The sequence below is a fragment of the Rhinolophus ferrumequinum genome, chromosome X (genome assembly GCF_004115265.2).
Source record: "Rhinolophus ferrumequinum isolate MPI-CBG mRhiFer1 chromosome X, mRhiFer1_v1.p, whole genome shotgun sequence".
Lineage (NCBI taxonomy): Eukaryota > Metazoa > Chordata > Mammalia > Chiroptera > Rhinolophidae > Rhinolophus > Rhinolophus ferrumequinum.
Window position 1 is genome coordinate 37,922,108 of NC_046284.1, and position 15,669 is coordinate 37,937,776.

At 40.5% G+C, this 15,669-nt stretch overlaps 1 protein-coding gene across 2 annotated transcripts in view; it reads right to left on the reverse strand.

Moving 5' to 3' along the window:
* Nucleotides 1-15,669, reverse strand: part of LONRF3 (LON peptidase N-terminal domain and ring finger 3) — a 56,844-nt gene that overhangs the window by 13,884 nt on the left and 27,291 nt on the right. For both annotated transcript variants that reach the window (XR_004423833.1, XM_033114016.1), the window contains exon 7: nt 13,664-13,785. Coding sequence is in view for 1 of the 2 variants with exons in the window: in XM_033114016.1 (XP_032969907.1) it covers nt 13,664-13,785 (122 nt within the window). In the remaining variant the exon portion in view is untranslated. The remainder of the gene's footprint in view (nt 1-13,663; nt 13,786-15,669) is intronic.

The window sequence follows — 15,669 nt, forward strand, 5'->3', positions numbered from 1 at the left end:
AGGTGTCACACTCCCTGATTTTGGCTTGTAGTATATGGCAACAATCATGAAACCAGCATGGTATTCGCAGAAAAACAGACACGTAGACCATGGAATAGAATTGAGAATGCAGAAATAAAACCACATAAATATGGACAGATTATTTTTGACAAAGAAGCAAAAAACATACAATGGAGAAAAGACAGCCTCTTCAATAAATGGTGCTGGGAGAATTGGAAAGCCACATGCAAAAGAATGAAACTGGACTGCTATCTGTCACCATGTACCAAAATTAATTTGAAATTGACCAAAGTCTTAAGCATTAGACTTGAAACAATAAACTGCATAGAAGAAAACATAGATACTAAACTTATGGACTTTGGGTTCAAAGAGCATTTTATGAATTTGACTCCAAAGGCAAGGGAAGGGAAAGCTAAAATAAATGAATGGGATTATATAAAACTTAAAAGCTTCTGCACAGCAGAAGAAACCATCGACAAAATAAAGAGGCAACCAACTGAATAGGAGAAGTTTTTTGCCAACAGTGCCTCTGAAAAGGGGCTAATATCCAAAATATGCAAGGAACTCATACAACTCAACAACAAAAAAACAGTCAAATTGAAAAATGGGCAGAGAACGTGAAGAGACATTTCTCCAAAGAGGACATACAAATGGCCAATAGACATATGAAAAAATGCTCAACATCACTAATCACCAAAGAAATGCAAATAAAAACCACAATGAGATATCACCACACCCCAGTCAGAATGGCTATCATCAACAAGACAAATAGTAACAAGTGTTGGAGAGGCTGTGGAGAAAAAGAAACCCTCATACACTGTTGGTGCAAATGCAGATTGGTGCAGCCGCTATGGAAAGCAGTGTGGAGGTTCCTCAAAAAATTATGAATAGAATTACTATATGACCCAGCAATCCCTCTCCTGGGTATCTACCCAAAAAATCTGAAAACATCTACACATAAAGACACGTGTGCTCAATTGTTCATTACAGCTTTGTTTACGGTGGCCAAGACATGGAAACAACCAAAATGTCCTTCGATAGATGAATGGATAAAGAAGTTGTGGTATATATACACAATGGAATATTATTCGGTGGTAAGAAAAGATGATATAGGAACATTTGTGACAACATGGATGGATCTTGAGAGTATAATGCTAAGCAAAATAAGTCAGACAGAAAAAGCAGAGAACCATATGATTTCACTGATATGTGGTATATAAACCAAAAACAATAAAAGAAGGAGACAAACAAATGAGAAAGAAGAACTGATAGACACAGACAATAGTTTAGTGGTTACCAGAAGGTAAAGGGGGTGGGGGGTGGGAGATGAGGGTAAGGGGGATCAAATACATGGTGATGGAAGGAGAACTGACTCCGGGTGGTGAACACACAATGGGATTTATAGATGATGTAATACAGAATTGTACACCTGAAATCTATGTAATTTTACTAACAATTGTCACCCCAATAAATTAAAAAAAAATTACGAATAGAATTACCATATGACCCAGCAATCCCTCTCCTGGGTATCTACCCAAAAAATCTGAAAACATTTATCCATAAAGACACGTGTGCTCCAATGTTCATTTCAGCTTTATTTACGGTGGCCAAGACATGGAAACAACCAAAATGTCCTTCGATAGATGAATGGATAAATAAGTTGTGGTATATATATGGAATATTATACGGCGGTAAGAAAAGATGATATAGGAACTTTTGTGACAAAATGGATGGATCTTGAGAGTATAATGCTAAGCGAAACAAGTCAGACAGAAAAAGCAGAGAACCATATGATTTCACTGATATGTGGTATATAAAACAATGTGATTTATAGATGATGTAATACAGAATTGTATAACTGAAATTTATGTAACTTTACTCAGAATTGTCACCCCAATACCGTTTAATTAAAAAAAGAAAGAAAACAAGACCTTTGTATATGCTGCCTAAAAGAGACTCACTTCAGATGTCAGAGGGTCTATAGATTGCAGGAGGGGGCTTATCACTTTGTAAGGGGTGAAATGTCTAACTATTGTATTGTTTTGTACACCTGAAACTAATAAGAAATAAAAAGATTACGACAAACTTAAAAAAAAAATACACAGAGTGACTCACTTCATATTGAGAGATAGAACCAGATTGAAAGTAAGTGGATGGAAAAAAAATATTTCATGAAAATGAAAAAAAAAAGTTGGGGTAGCAATTCTTATTCCTGACACAATAGACTTTAAAACAAAGGCTATAACGAAAAAGAAAGAAGGATGTAGTATTCCCACTTCAGGTATTTATCTGAAGAAACTGAAATAACTGCATCAAAGGGACATGTGTATCCATATGTTTGTTGCAGCATCATTTACAATAGCCAAGAATTGGAGGCAACCTGTGTGTCCATCAATGGATGAATGAACGAAGAAAAGGTAGTACATACATACAATCGAATATTACTCAGCTGTAAATAAGAATGAAATCTTGCCATCTGCAACAATACTGATGAACCTAGAGGGTATTGTGATGAGTGGAGTATGTCAGACAGATAAAGATAAATGCCATATGATTTTACTTATATGTGGAACCTAAAGAACAAAATAAACAAAACAGAAACAGACTCTGTATCTCTTAGATACAGTGTACATTTTGACGGTTACCAGCTAGGAGAGGGTTTGGGGGTCGGTGAAAAAGGGAAGGGATTAAGAAGTAAAAATTCTGTAGTCACAAAATAGTCATGGGAATGTAGGGTATACCGTAAGGAATATAGTCGATAATATTGTAATAACTACCGTATTTCCCCAAAAATAAGACCTAGCCAGACAATCAGCTCTAATGTGCCTTTTGGAGCAGAAATTAACATTTTACTATAATATAAGACCGGGTCAATATAATATAGTATAATATAATATAATATAATATAATATAATATAATATAATATAATATAATACCGGGTCTCATTAATTTTTACTCCAAAAGACGCATTAGAACTGATTGTCCAGCTAGGTCTTATTTTCAGTGAAACACGGTATGTATGGTGTCAGATGCGTACTAGACTTACTGGGTGATCACTTTGTAAGATATATAAATGTCTAATCACTATGTTGTATATCTGAAACAAAGATAATATTGTATGTCAATTGTAATTGAGGAATAAAACAATTATTTAAAAAATATATATTGAGGGGCGGCAGCAGGGCGCACTTTCTGAGTTCTCCTCCGGATCTTGTTGCAAACGGGAACTATAACCCATCGAGGAAATTTTCGCTCACCACACAATATAGTGGGAAGATTCATGGATTGCTTGAAGCTAAGAAATTCTTGGGGGTAAGCTAACTGGACAGAGCAAGGAGAGGAGGAGGAGGGGCGGCGTGGGAGCGCTCGGCCGGCAGCGGCGGGAGAGCCCAGCCCCCAGCGGAGCCTCAGCTGGCAGGGGCGAAAACCGAAAACCACGGAGCCGGGCAAGCACGGGATCCCAGGCGGAGCGGAGAGCGCAGAGACCGGGGGTAGGCTCTTTCCCTGCTCCCACGGCTGATTTCTCCCGCGGGGAAGGCGGCGCGCCCTGCGGCGGACGGGGGGCGCAGTCTCCATACCTGGGCCCCTCCCCCCCGCCCTGCTCTCCCAATCCTACCCCGCCCTTCCAGAGACTGGGACTGGAAACCGCGGTGCAGCCCCGTTGTGCCGGGCGCGCACAGGAGCCCAGGCGGAGCGGAGAGCGCAGAGACCGGGAGGCGGGCTCTTTCCCTGCGTCCCGCGGCTGATTTCTCCAGCCGGGAAGGCGGCGCGCCCTGTGGCGGACGGGGGGCGCAGTCTCCATACCTAGGCCCCTCCCCCGCCCCGCTCTTCCAATCTTACCCCGCCCTTCCAGAGACTTAAACCGGCCCCTGAACCGAGAAGTGGTATCTAAGGCTCACGCTTTGGGAAGCCTGACGGGCAGTCCTGACCCAGGCAGACTGGGCAGTGTGCGTGATTTTGGCTGCGCTAGGAGAGAAGAGACGCCTCCACCCCCAGCCACCACCTTTTCTGGCCTGCGGGAAGAGGGCGACACACGGCTGGGCTGGGAGAGTGAAGACCCCTCCATCTCCAGCCCCCACCCTTCCTGGCTTGCCTAGGGTGGGGTGGGTGCAGCTGCCGAGACACACCCGGAGATCAGCAGTGAGGCAGGCGCAGCTCTGGGCTTTCAGCAGATCAGAAATCTCCTGCCCGCACTCACACACACACACTGAAGAGGTGCCTTAAGACTCAAGAGTTTTGGTCACGTATCTGGTGGTGCCACTCTCAGTGTGCATTTGTGCAGGCAAGGGCAGAAACTGCGCTGATATTGTAAAAACTATCATCCAGACCCCTCAGGCCCACGCTTTTAAGTCTGCAGTCCCAAAGTCTCTCTGGGCACCAGGTGACCGGCTCTGCCTGCGCAATAAGCAGGGGGCTCCTTGGTACAGCAGAGAACAACCTGGACATTGCTTGGTGGGCTTAGGCCGAGACTGTCGCTGCTTTTTGTATTGCTTTGTTTTGTCTTGTTTTGCTTTGTCTTTATATCTTTGATATCTTTGCCTCTGTCGAGTGGGGTTATCAGGTGGTTTTGCATGTGAACGTATTTGATATTTTTCTTTGTTGTTGTTGTTGTTGTTGTGCTTGGTGATTTGCTTTGTTCTGAAACTGCCCTGCCGGGGCCCAGCTTGTGAGGCACGGTCAGCAGATCAGAAATCTCCCGCCCGCACCCATACACACACACTGAAGGAGTGCCCTAGGACTCACGAGCTCTGGACAAAGGACTGGTGGTGCTCCTCTCGGTGTGCATATGTGCAGGCAAGGGCAGAAACTGCACTGACTTTGTAAAAACTGTCATCCAGACCCCTCAGGCCCACGCTTTTAAGTCTGCAGTCCCAAAGTCTCTCTGAGCACCAGGTGACCGGCTCTGCCTGCGCAATAAGCAGGGGGCTCTTTGGTACAGCAGAGGACAACCTGGTCATTGCTTGGTGGGCTCAGGCCGAGACGGTCGCTGCTTTTTGTTTTGCTTTGTTTTGCTTTGCTTGGTTTTGTTTTGCTTTGTCTTGTATCTTTGATATCTTTGCCTGTGTCGAGCGGGGGTTATCGGCTGTTTTTTTTTTTTTTTTTTTTCCTCTTTGCTGTTGTCGTTGCTGCTGTGCTTGGTGATTTGCCTTGTTCTGGGACTTCCCTGCCGGGGCCCAGCTTGGGTGGCACGGGACTCGGCATATCTGGGGGCCAACTCCAGACCAAATCGGAGTGCAGCCGGGTTTGACCTGCAGGTCACACACCTAGAGGGGGTTCTCGGCAGGCTCTGGAGCCCATAGAGGCCAAATCACATTGGGGTGGTCAACCCTCACGCAGCAGAGTGCCCTGCGGGGGGCAGAGCCAAGTCTCACGGCAGGTCAGCCCAGGAGTTGACCCCACCTGCTCATTAGCGGGAAGCAATTAAAGATCTTCTTGAACGGGACAGTGTACACAACACAAGACTCACCTTTGGAGCACACGCAGAGGAGGAACACGTGGTGCGAGTCAAATATAAAGGACACATACTACATAAGATAACCTAGCAAGAACTAAGAACTCTAGGGGATCTACCTAATATATCAAAATAAACACAGTCAGCCAGAATGGGGAAACAAAGGTACACGTCCCAAATAAAAGAACAGAAGAAGCTTCCACAACTGGAACCAAATGAAGCAGACGTAACCAACCTCTCAGAGACAGAGTTCAGAACACTGGTGATAAGAATGTTTAAGGAGCTTAGAGAAGACATAAAGAAGGATGTAGAAATCATAACAAACGAGCTTAGAGAAAACATAAAGAAGGATGTAGAAATCATAACGAAAAACCAGTTGGAACTAAAGAACACAATTACCGAAATTAAGAACTCACTTGAAGGAATTACCAGCAGGCTAGATGAAGCAGAGGATCGAATCAGCGACTTAGAAGACAAGGTAGCAGAGATCACCCAAACGGAACAACAAAAAGAAAAAAGAATAAAAAACAATGAAGATGGCCTAAGAGACCTCTGGGATAACATCAAGCGCAACAACATGCGCATCATAGGAATACCAGAAGGGGAAGAGAGCAAGCAAAGGATTGAGAACATATTTGAAGTAATAATGTCTGAAAACTTCCCCAACCTGATGAAGGAAACCAACATACAAGTCCAGGAAGTGCAGAGAGTTCCAACCAGGATTAACCCAAACAGGTCCACACCAAGACACATTATAGTTAAAATGGCAAAGCTTAAAGACAAAGAGAGAATCCTAAAAGCAGCAAGAGAAAGACAGAGGGTTACATACAAGGGAACTCCCATAAGACTATCAAATGATTTTTCTACAGAAACATTGAAGGCCAGGAGGGAGTGGCAGGAGATACTTAAAGTGATGGAAAACAAAGGCCTACAACCTAGATTGCTTTATCCAGCAAGGCTATCATTTAAAGTTGATGGAGAGATAAAGAGCTTTCCAGAAAAAAATAAGCTAAAGGAATTTATTACCACCAAGCCAGCATTGCAAGAAATACTAAAAGGTCTTCTGTAAATAGAAGAAAGATCAAAACAACCTAACTACAAATTTAAAAATGGCAATATCTATGTACCTATCAATAATCACTTTAAATGTAAACGGATTAAATGCTCCAATCAAAAGACATAGGGTGGCTGACTGGATAAGACAGCAAGACCCTTGTATATGCTGTATACAAGAGACTCACCTCAGAACAAAAGACACACACAGGCTGAAAGTGAAGGGTTGGAGTAAGATATTTCATGCAAATGGAAACGAGAAAAAAGCTGGAGTTGCAATACTTATTTCTGACAAAATAGACTTTAAAATGAAGAACATACTAAAAGATAAAGATGGGCACTATATAATAATAAAGGGATCGATCCGACAAGAGGACGTAACCCTAGTAAACATCTATGCACCCAACATAGGAGCACCTAAATATATAAAACAGGTACTGACTGACATAAAGGCAGAGATCAACAGTAACACTATTATAGTCGGGGACTTCAACACACCTCTGACCACAAGGGACAGGTCTTCCAGACAGAAAATCAATATGGAAACAACAGCCTTAAATGATACATTGGACCACTTGGATTTAATCGATATTTTCAGAACATTTCACCCCAATGCTGCAAAATACACCTTCTTCTCAAGCGCACATGGAACATTTTCCAAGATAGATCATATGTTAGGCCACAAAACAAGTCTTGATAAATTTAAGAAAATTGAAATCATACCAATTGTCTTCTCTGATCACAATGCTATGAAATTAGAAATGAACTACAGGAAAAAATCGGGAAGACACACCAATTCATGGAGGCTGAATAACTTATTACTAAATAATGAATGGGTCAAGCAGGAGATCAAGGAAGAAATCAAAAGATATTTCGAGATAAATGAAAATGAAAACACGACAACCCAAAATCTATGGGATGCCGCGAAAGCAGTCCTAAGAGGGAAATTCATAGCTTTGCAGGCCTACCTAAAGAAACAAGAAACATCACTAATCAACAGTTTATCTTCACATTTAAGGGATCTGGAAAAAGAACAGCAAAATAAGCCCAAAGGGAACACAAGGAAGGAGATAATAAAGATCAGAGCAGAAATAAATGAAATAGAAACCAGAAAAACAATACAAAAGATCAATGAATCCAAGAGTTGGTTCTTAGAGAAGATAAACAAAATCGACAAACCTTTAGCCAGACTCATTTAAAAAAAGAGAGAGAGGACCCAAATTAATAAAATCAGAAACGAAAGAGGAGAAGTGACAACGGACACTGCAGAAATACAAAGAGTTTTAAGAAGTTACTATGAGCAACTATATGCCAACAAATTTGACAATTTGGAAGAAATGGACAATTTTCTAGAGGCGTACAACCTTCCAAGGCTAACTCAAGAAGAAACAGAAAACCTGAATAGAATGATTACCACCACGGAAATTGAATCAGTAATCAACAGTCTCCCAACAAACAAAAGCCCTGGACCAGATGGCTTTACAGGAGAATTTTACAAAGCGTTCAAAAAAGAATTATCACCAATTCTCCTCAAGCTCTTCCAAAAAATCCAGAAGGAGGGAAGACTCCCAAACACTTTTTACGAAGCCACTATCACCCTGATCCCAAAATTAGACAAAGACACCACAAAAAAAGAAAACTACAGGCCGATATCTTTAATGAACATAGATGCAAAAATCCTCAACAAAATATTAGCAAACAGAATTCAGCAATACATTAAAAAGATCATTCACCACGATCAAGTGGGATTCATCCCTGGTATGCAGGGGTGGTTCAACATCCGCAAATCTATTAATGTGATACATCACATTAACAAAATGAAAAATAAAAATCACATGATCATATCAATAGATGCAGAAAAAGCATTTGATAAAATCCAACAGCCATTTATGATAAAAACCCTTAAGAAAGTGGGAATAGAGGGATCTTATCTCAACATAATAAAGGCCATATATGACAAACCCACAGCTAACATCATACTCAATGGGGAAAAGCTAAAACCATTCCCCCTAAGATCAGGAACAAGGCAAGGATGCCCATTATCTCCGCTTCTATTCAACATAGTGCTGGAAGTTCTTGCCACAGCAATCAGACAAGAAAAAGAAATAAAAGGCATCCAGATTGGTAAGGAGGAAGTAAAGTTATCATTGTATGCAGATGATATGATACTATATATAGAGAACCCTAAAGACTCCACCAAGAAGCTATTAGAGCTGATAGATGAATTTAGTAAAGTGGCAGGATACAAAATTAATATTCAGAAATCAGTTGCATTTGTATATACCAATAATAAAACATCAGAAGGAGAAATTAAAAAAACAATCCCATTTACAATCGCTCCAAAGACTATAAAATACCTGGGAATAAATTTAACCAAAGAAGTAAAAGATCTATACTCAGAAAATTATAAGACACTGATGAAAGGAATGAAGGAAGATATAAATAGATGGAAACACATATCATGTTCATGGATAGGAAGAATTAATATAGTTAAAATGTCCATACTGCCTAAGGCAATATACATATTCAATGCAATTCCTATCAAACTGCCAACGTCGTTTTTCACAGAAATAGAACATATAATCCTAAAATTTATATGGGACCATAAAAGACCCCAAATAGCAAAGGCAATCTTGAGAAATAAGAACAAAGTGGGAGGTATAACAATACCTGACTTCAAATTATACTACAAGGCTACAGTAATCAAAACAGCATGGTACTGGCATAAAAACAGACACATAGATCAATGGAACAGAATAGAGAGTCCAGAAATAAATCCACGCCTATATGGCCATTTAATCTACGACAATGGAAGCAAGAATGTACGATGGAGTAATGACAGTCTATTCAATAAATGGTGCTGGGAAACCTGGACAGACACATGCAAAAAAATGAAGTTGGACCACCTCCTTACACCATATACAAAAATAAATTCAAAATGGCTTAAAGACTTAAATGTAAGGTCTGAAACCATAAAATACCTAGAAGAAAATATAGGAAGAAACTTCTCAGACATTACCCGGAGTAAGATTTTTACTGATATACACCCTCGCGCGAGGGAACTAAGAGAAAGAATAAACATGTGGGATTATATCAAACTAAAAAGTTTTTTCACAGCAAAGGAAACCATCAATAAAACAAGAAGGGATCCTACTGAATGGGAAAAGATATTTGCCAGTGATATATCTGATAAGGGATTAATATCACAAATCTATGGAAAACTTACTCAACCCAACTCCAAAAAAACAAACGATCCAATTAAAAAATGGGCAGAGGACTTGAAGAGACATTTTTCTGAAAAGGACATACAGATGGCAAACAGACATATGAAGAAATGCTCAACCTCGCTAACCATCAGAGAAATGCAAATAAAAACCACAATGAGATACCACCTCACCCCAGTCAAAATGGCTATCATCAATAAATCAACAAACAACAAGTGCTGGCAAGGATGTGGAGAAAAGGGAACGCTTGTGCACTGTTGGTGGGATTGCAGACTGGTGCAGCCGCTATGGAAAACAGTATGGAGGTATCTCAAAATTCTGAAAATGGAACTACCTTATGATCCAGTAATTCCACTCCTAGGTATCTATCCGGAGAAATCCAGAACTTCAATTCAAAAATCTCTATGCACTCCTATGTTTATTGCAGCACTATACACAATAGCTAAGACATGGAAACAACCAAAATGCCCATCGGTAGATGACTGGATTAAGAAACTGTGGTACATTTATACAATGGAGTATTATGCAGCCATAAGGAAGAAAGAAATCTTACCATTTGCAACAACATGGATGGATCTAGAGAACATTATGTTAAGTGAAATAAGTCAGACAGAGAAAGATAAGTTCCATATGATCTCACTTATTTGCGGATTCTAAAGAAAAGAATAAGTGAATGAACTAATCAGAAACTGTTTGGGAGACAATGAGGAAAAACTGAGGGTTGCTAGATGGGCGGGGGGAGTAGGGGGTGGGGGGGAGGGTGAGGGGATTGGAGGGCAGTCGGTGACCACAGGATGGCCACGGGGTTTGAAAATTAATCTGGGGAACGTAATTTGGTGGTTACCAGAGCGTAAGGGTGTTGGGGGGTGGGGGATGAGGGTGAGGGGGATCAAATGTACGGTGATGGAAGGGGAGCTGACTCTGGGTGGTGAACACACAGTGTGATTTATGGATGATGTGATACAGAATTGCACAACTGAAATCTATGTAATTCTACTAACAATTGTCACCCCAATAAATTAAAAAAAAAAAAAAAAAAAAAAGAAAAGAAAACAGGAAACAAACAAAAAAATATATATATATTGAGGAATCAGCAGGATTATTCTAATACGGAAAAGAATGTAAACTTTAAAGAAAACTATAGACCAATTATATTTACTCTATAAAGAAATGAAAATTTTATATGTAGGATGTAAAATAGCATAAATGTATATTCGTCTATTTAGTTGCTTATGCAATCATTTTCTCTCTAGACCAGTGGTTGTCAATGGGGCGATTTTGCATCTCAGGGGACACTTGGAAATATCTGGATACATTTTTGGTTTTCACAGCTGGTGAGCAGGTGTTACTGGCATTTGGTGGATAGAATTCAAGGATGCTGCTGAACATTCTATGATGCACAGGGCAGCCCCTCTCCTCCACAACAAAAAGTGATCCTGCCCCAGATATCAATAGTGTTGAGTTTGAGAATCCTGCCCGAGGGGGTGAGGTTGCAATCTAGGTTTTCCTGAAGGCACACACTTCTGGTCGTGCTCCTTTAGGGAAATTGCCATGAGTCTTCTATCTGATCTTTCTCATCTACAGGTAAGGAGTAAATATCACTGGGACATGGAATGTTATGATGTAGAATAATGACCATATGTTTTCACAGCATTTTGAAAATATTAAGGACTATAGAATTGAGAATAATTATGAAAACAATTCTTAAGAGAGTTTGTTCCCATCATAATTTCCAACATTAACACATATTAGAATGAAGGAAATATTAAGTATATGAATGTGAAGATTTCTTAATATTGTTTTATTTATGAAAACCCTAGAAAGTATAGTTTATTGTTAACAACTGAGAGCTTGCCCATGATATACATATAGGGAACAGGGATGGAATTGAGATAGGGGAAGTGACTCTGTGTTGATTCTTACAGGAAATTCTGAGTTTCTTTCAATAACAATTGTTGCTATGGAGTCAACTGAGTGCATGACCACTTAGTTACCAAAAATTCATAGTAAAATTTAGTCATGGTAAAATTTACTTTTACATTTAAGTTGTGTGCCCATTGTTTGTGAAGAAACTTGAGGAACTTAAATATTATAATGTAAAATATGATTGCATTTCTGATTTTGCAACTTGCTGATTAAACTCTCTACAAGAGTCAAAAATACTAAAATGCAGCTAATGCTGCAGGCTCAGTCCCATTATCAGGTTAGCCTACAGGCTGAAAGATGAAAATTGACATTCTATATCATCTAATTTGGCTCAAGAAGTTCTCTGGTATGTTAACATGGTGGGTGACAGTTATACTTCATATTTTTTTTATTTTTTTCATGTCTCAACTCAAACAATCTCTACAGGTTTCTTGCTGGCAATATGGGAAGTGCACTGGTAATATAAGTGGACCCAGCTCTCCAGAAGGATGGTGGAAAATTCTCTGCAGAGTCACCCTGAGCATCTCAAATTTGCACAGCCCCTAGAAGATCTGCGTGGCAGGCCCAGCTGGGAAGAGGACATAACAATGAAGAGGCAAGAGTGATCTAGCCCCGTGATGCTCAAATATGCCTGTGCATCAGAATTGCCAGGGGCCATTAAGTCCAGACAACCAGGTTGCAGCACCCCCAGGAACACTGGTGCATTGGTTCTGGTATCAGACCCGGGGAGCCAGCCCTTCAGCAAGTGCTCATGAAGATTCAGAAACACAGCCTGAGAGGGAACCAGCAACTTGGCCAGCTCCTCCTGGATCCCTGTTCTCTTATTTGTCTAGTAAATCCAATACAGCAACAGCTGAACCTGAAACTACCAATAGATATAAAATCATTTGCCCAAATCTCAAAAGGATTAAGTTTAGGATTCCTTTGAATAGAAATCCCTCTAGCATATTGCAGTGTTTGTTAATGAGACATTAAATTATATTTGAGAGGAGGGCTCAGAGAGATTCAAGGTGAACTTAGGAATCAGAAATAAAGACAAAGATGACCTGAGCTGATTTAATATGAGTCAATAAGGAAAAAAAAGATTTCATTTCTAGCTTCCCAGGAAAACATGTTCAAAGTAGGAGGTACATTCAGACAAACTGATGGTAGTTTAGAAATAGTTCTCTACAGGGTGGGTACAAAACCAGAACAGCTTTTGCAACCGGGAACCTCGCCCTCAGAATGCTGTGAGGATTCCACACCGGGGTTGGGGAGACAGGAGGGCAGCAGTATGAAAGGCAGAAATTAGTGATGACCTCCTGCTTTGTCTGTGAAATGAACTGTTCTTCCAGCCAGGCAGAGCTTGGAGCCCTACTTCCATCCCCATCCCTACCCTTCACTTCTCACAATACTTGTGCATGGCAGAGAACGCCTATAACGCCTAAGAAGCATTCTTACTATTACCATTATTAAGTGCTTACTATGCACTAGCTCATTTGATCTTCATAATAAGTCCATTATTATCCCCAAGCTACTGATGAGGAAACCGAGGCGCAGAGAGGTGAAGTGATTTGCCTATGGTCATGAAGTATTCTCACTTTGTGGCAAAACTGGGTCATAAACCCAGGTCTGGCTGACACCAAAGTTCTTAGCACCTCCTTATATATTTGAAAACATTCTTCTGGACACTTTATCAGTTCCCCTTGATTACGCTACTCCAATTTACTCTTGCCAGTGACACCCAGTTACTAGTGCCAAGATGTGACCTAGTCAGTGGTTTGGCTTAAGCTTCTTCAGTGGTGTGCTGACAAATATTGAACAACTAGCTTTCGGGAGTCGGGTTGCGGGGAGAGAAGCCCTTGTTTATAAGCATCTGCCAATTTCCATGGTGTAAATACTCTCACCATGGTCAATTTCAAGCTACCAGCATGATATCACTGAATGAGGAGTTAGGAAGAAATGTGCACATTCAGCTCTATGAACTGGTATGAGTGAAACTGAAAAGAGAAACATGGATATACATACTTAGAAAGTTCTGCCATTTCCTCTTCATAAAGTCTCCTTCGTTCCTTCAGTTCTTCTGGAAGGAATTTAGCTATTAGCTCTTCCATTATGACATTTTTGCTGTATTGTCTTGATGCCAAGCACTATATGGGGAACAAGGTTATTAGATATTATGCAGTCATCAGAAAACACAAAGCACTTCTGATGCAATCAGTAAAATAGTCAAATGGCCCACATATTAGAGTAATTTGGACCCATACCTTAGCAGCTGATACTATCATAACGTATGTATTCTCTGGATGTTAGACTTTAAAAAATGCAATCAATTACTCTTATAATTAGAAATAAATATTTTAACAAGGAAAAGACTTGCATTGATGTTTTAAAAATCTCATCACTGTCCTAAAACACTTAAATTGAGATCATGTTCCTGTCAAAAAAAAGGGGTAAAATCCTTTCCTTTACTATTTCTGATTTTTGTTTACAAGCTCACAGAAACTGTCTCCATCTGGGATATGCTGAATGTCTATGGCCAAAAGGTTCAGGGAACTAAAAAGCAATTTTCTATCATTGATCCTTTCCTTTCCTGCCCCAACTCCACCCCATTCCAATGCTTGGCTTCTGGATATTGCAAGTCTAAATATTTTTCTTCTCTATCTTTAGTTTTAAAAAAAGAAAAAAACAAAAACAGCTAAATACTGGTGATGTGTTCGTCTATTTGTTTTTTTTAATATACCATTTAGGTATCACTGAAATTATGCTATAAACCATGATTTCAGAACCGAACTCAGGCTCAACTGTCACTATTACTCTCCTCCCAAACATCCCTAACCCATGCATATCTAGGGATCTGTAAGTAGGGGGCATTTAACTGTGTGGACCAGACAATGGGACTTAAAACATCTGCAGAGAATTGCTTGCTATGGAATCTACCCACACAGACTCAGCAGGGGGAGCTCCTGAGTATAAAACTGCTGGTTTTAGACAAATTTTCCTTTCCCAGTGTGGGCTATGTCTGTCTATACTGCAGTGAACATGATTGGAATAAGATATTCATCTCTCTGGGAGATGGAGTAAGTGTGACCCTGTGTGAATACAAAGAGATAGATGAGAATATCTTCTAGACCCTGAGTCCGGAACCCCACAGTATCTGCCTCCAGGATGCTTTATCGGACACTGCCTGGCTGCAGGAGAACCAACTGCTTTGTCCAGCTGGGGAAAAGGAGGTAGCCAATCCAATACGGAGATGACTCCTCTGTTGATGCTAAGACAAAAACCCAGGAAAGGCATATACTAAACTGTTAACAGTGATTTTCTCCAGGTGATAAGCAGATTATGGGTAGATCTTTCTTCTTTCTGCTTATCTGAATGCCGTTGTGTTAGCACAACACAAATGTATTATTTAAGTGTAAAGACTTCTCATCTACAATATGCCAGCAAACCCCACCCCTTTACCTAGGTAAGGTACGGCACTGACCCTCTCCCAACCCAATACACACCCCCAGAGTTATCCTGGATGATTGCACTCCATTCTCTTAGTTTAAATTTTGGGGTGTTGGGAAAACTCAACATGTGACTTCTCTGGACTTACATTCACCTAGAGATAGTCTTGCATCTCCAACCTCTAGTCTGGGATGACAGGGGTCAAGTGACCTTAATACTGACTGTAAAATGTGGCACACACGTCCCTGTGGGAGGAAAACAAGATGGATTCCCAGACCCATTTGGTGCTAAAGGAAATTCCATTAGGTCCACTTGAAAAAACCAAGGTGGCAATTTGTGTGATTCATTTTAGAAAACCTGAAAGCCTCAGAGCTTTTCAAGTAGCCAAGGATCTGCTAATAAATACAGTGGCTCCTGAGGGGTGGGACAAGGACCACATTGAAAGTCTGTGAGATTTATCTGAAGCCCTGGGAATGATCTCTTCAAATCACAGAATAAACATTGATGAAAAGAGGACACCAATGCTCATCTAGTCCAAGCCCAGAGAGGACACAAGATTCACCCAAGATTACAGTGAATCAGGT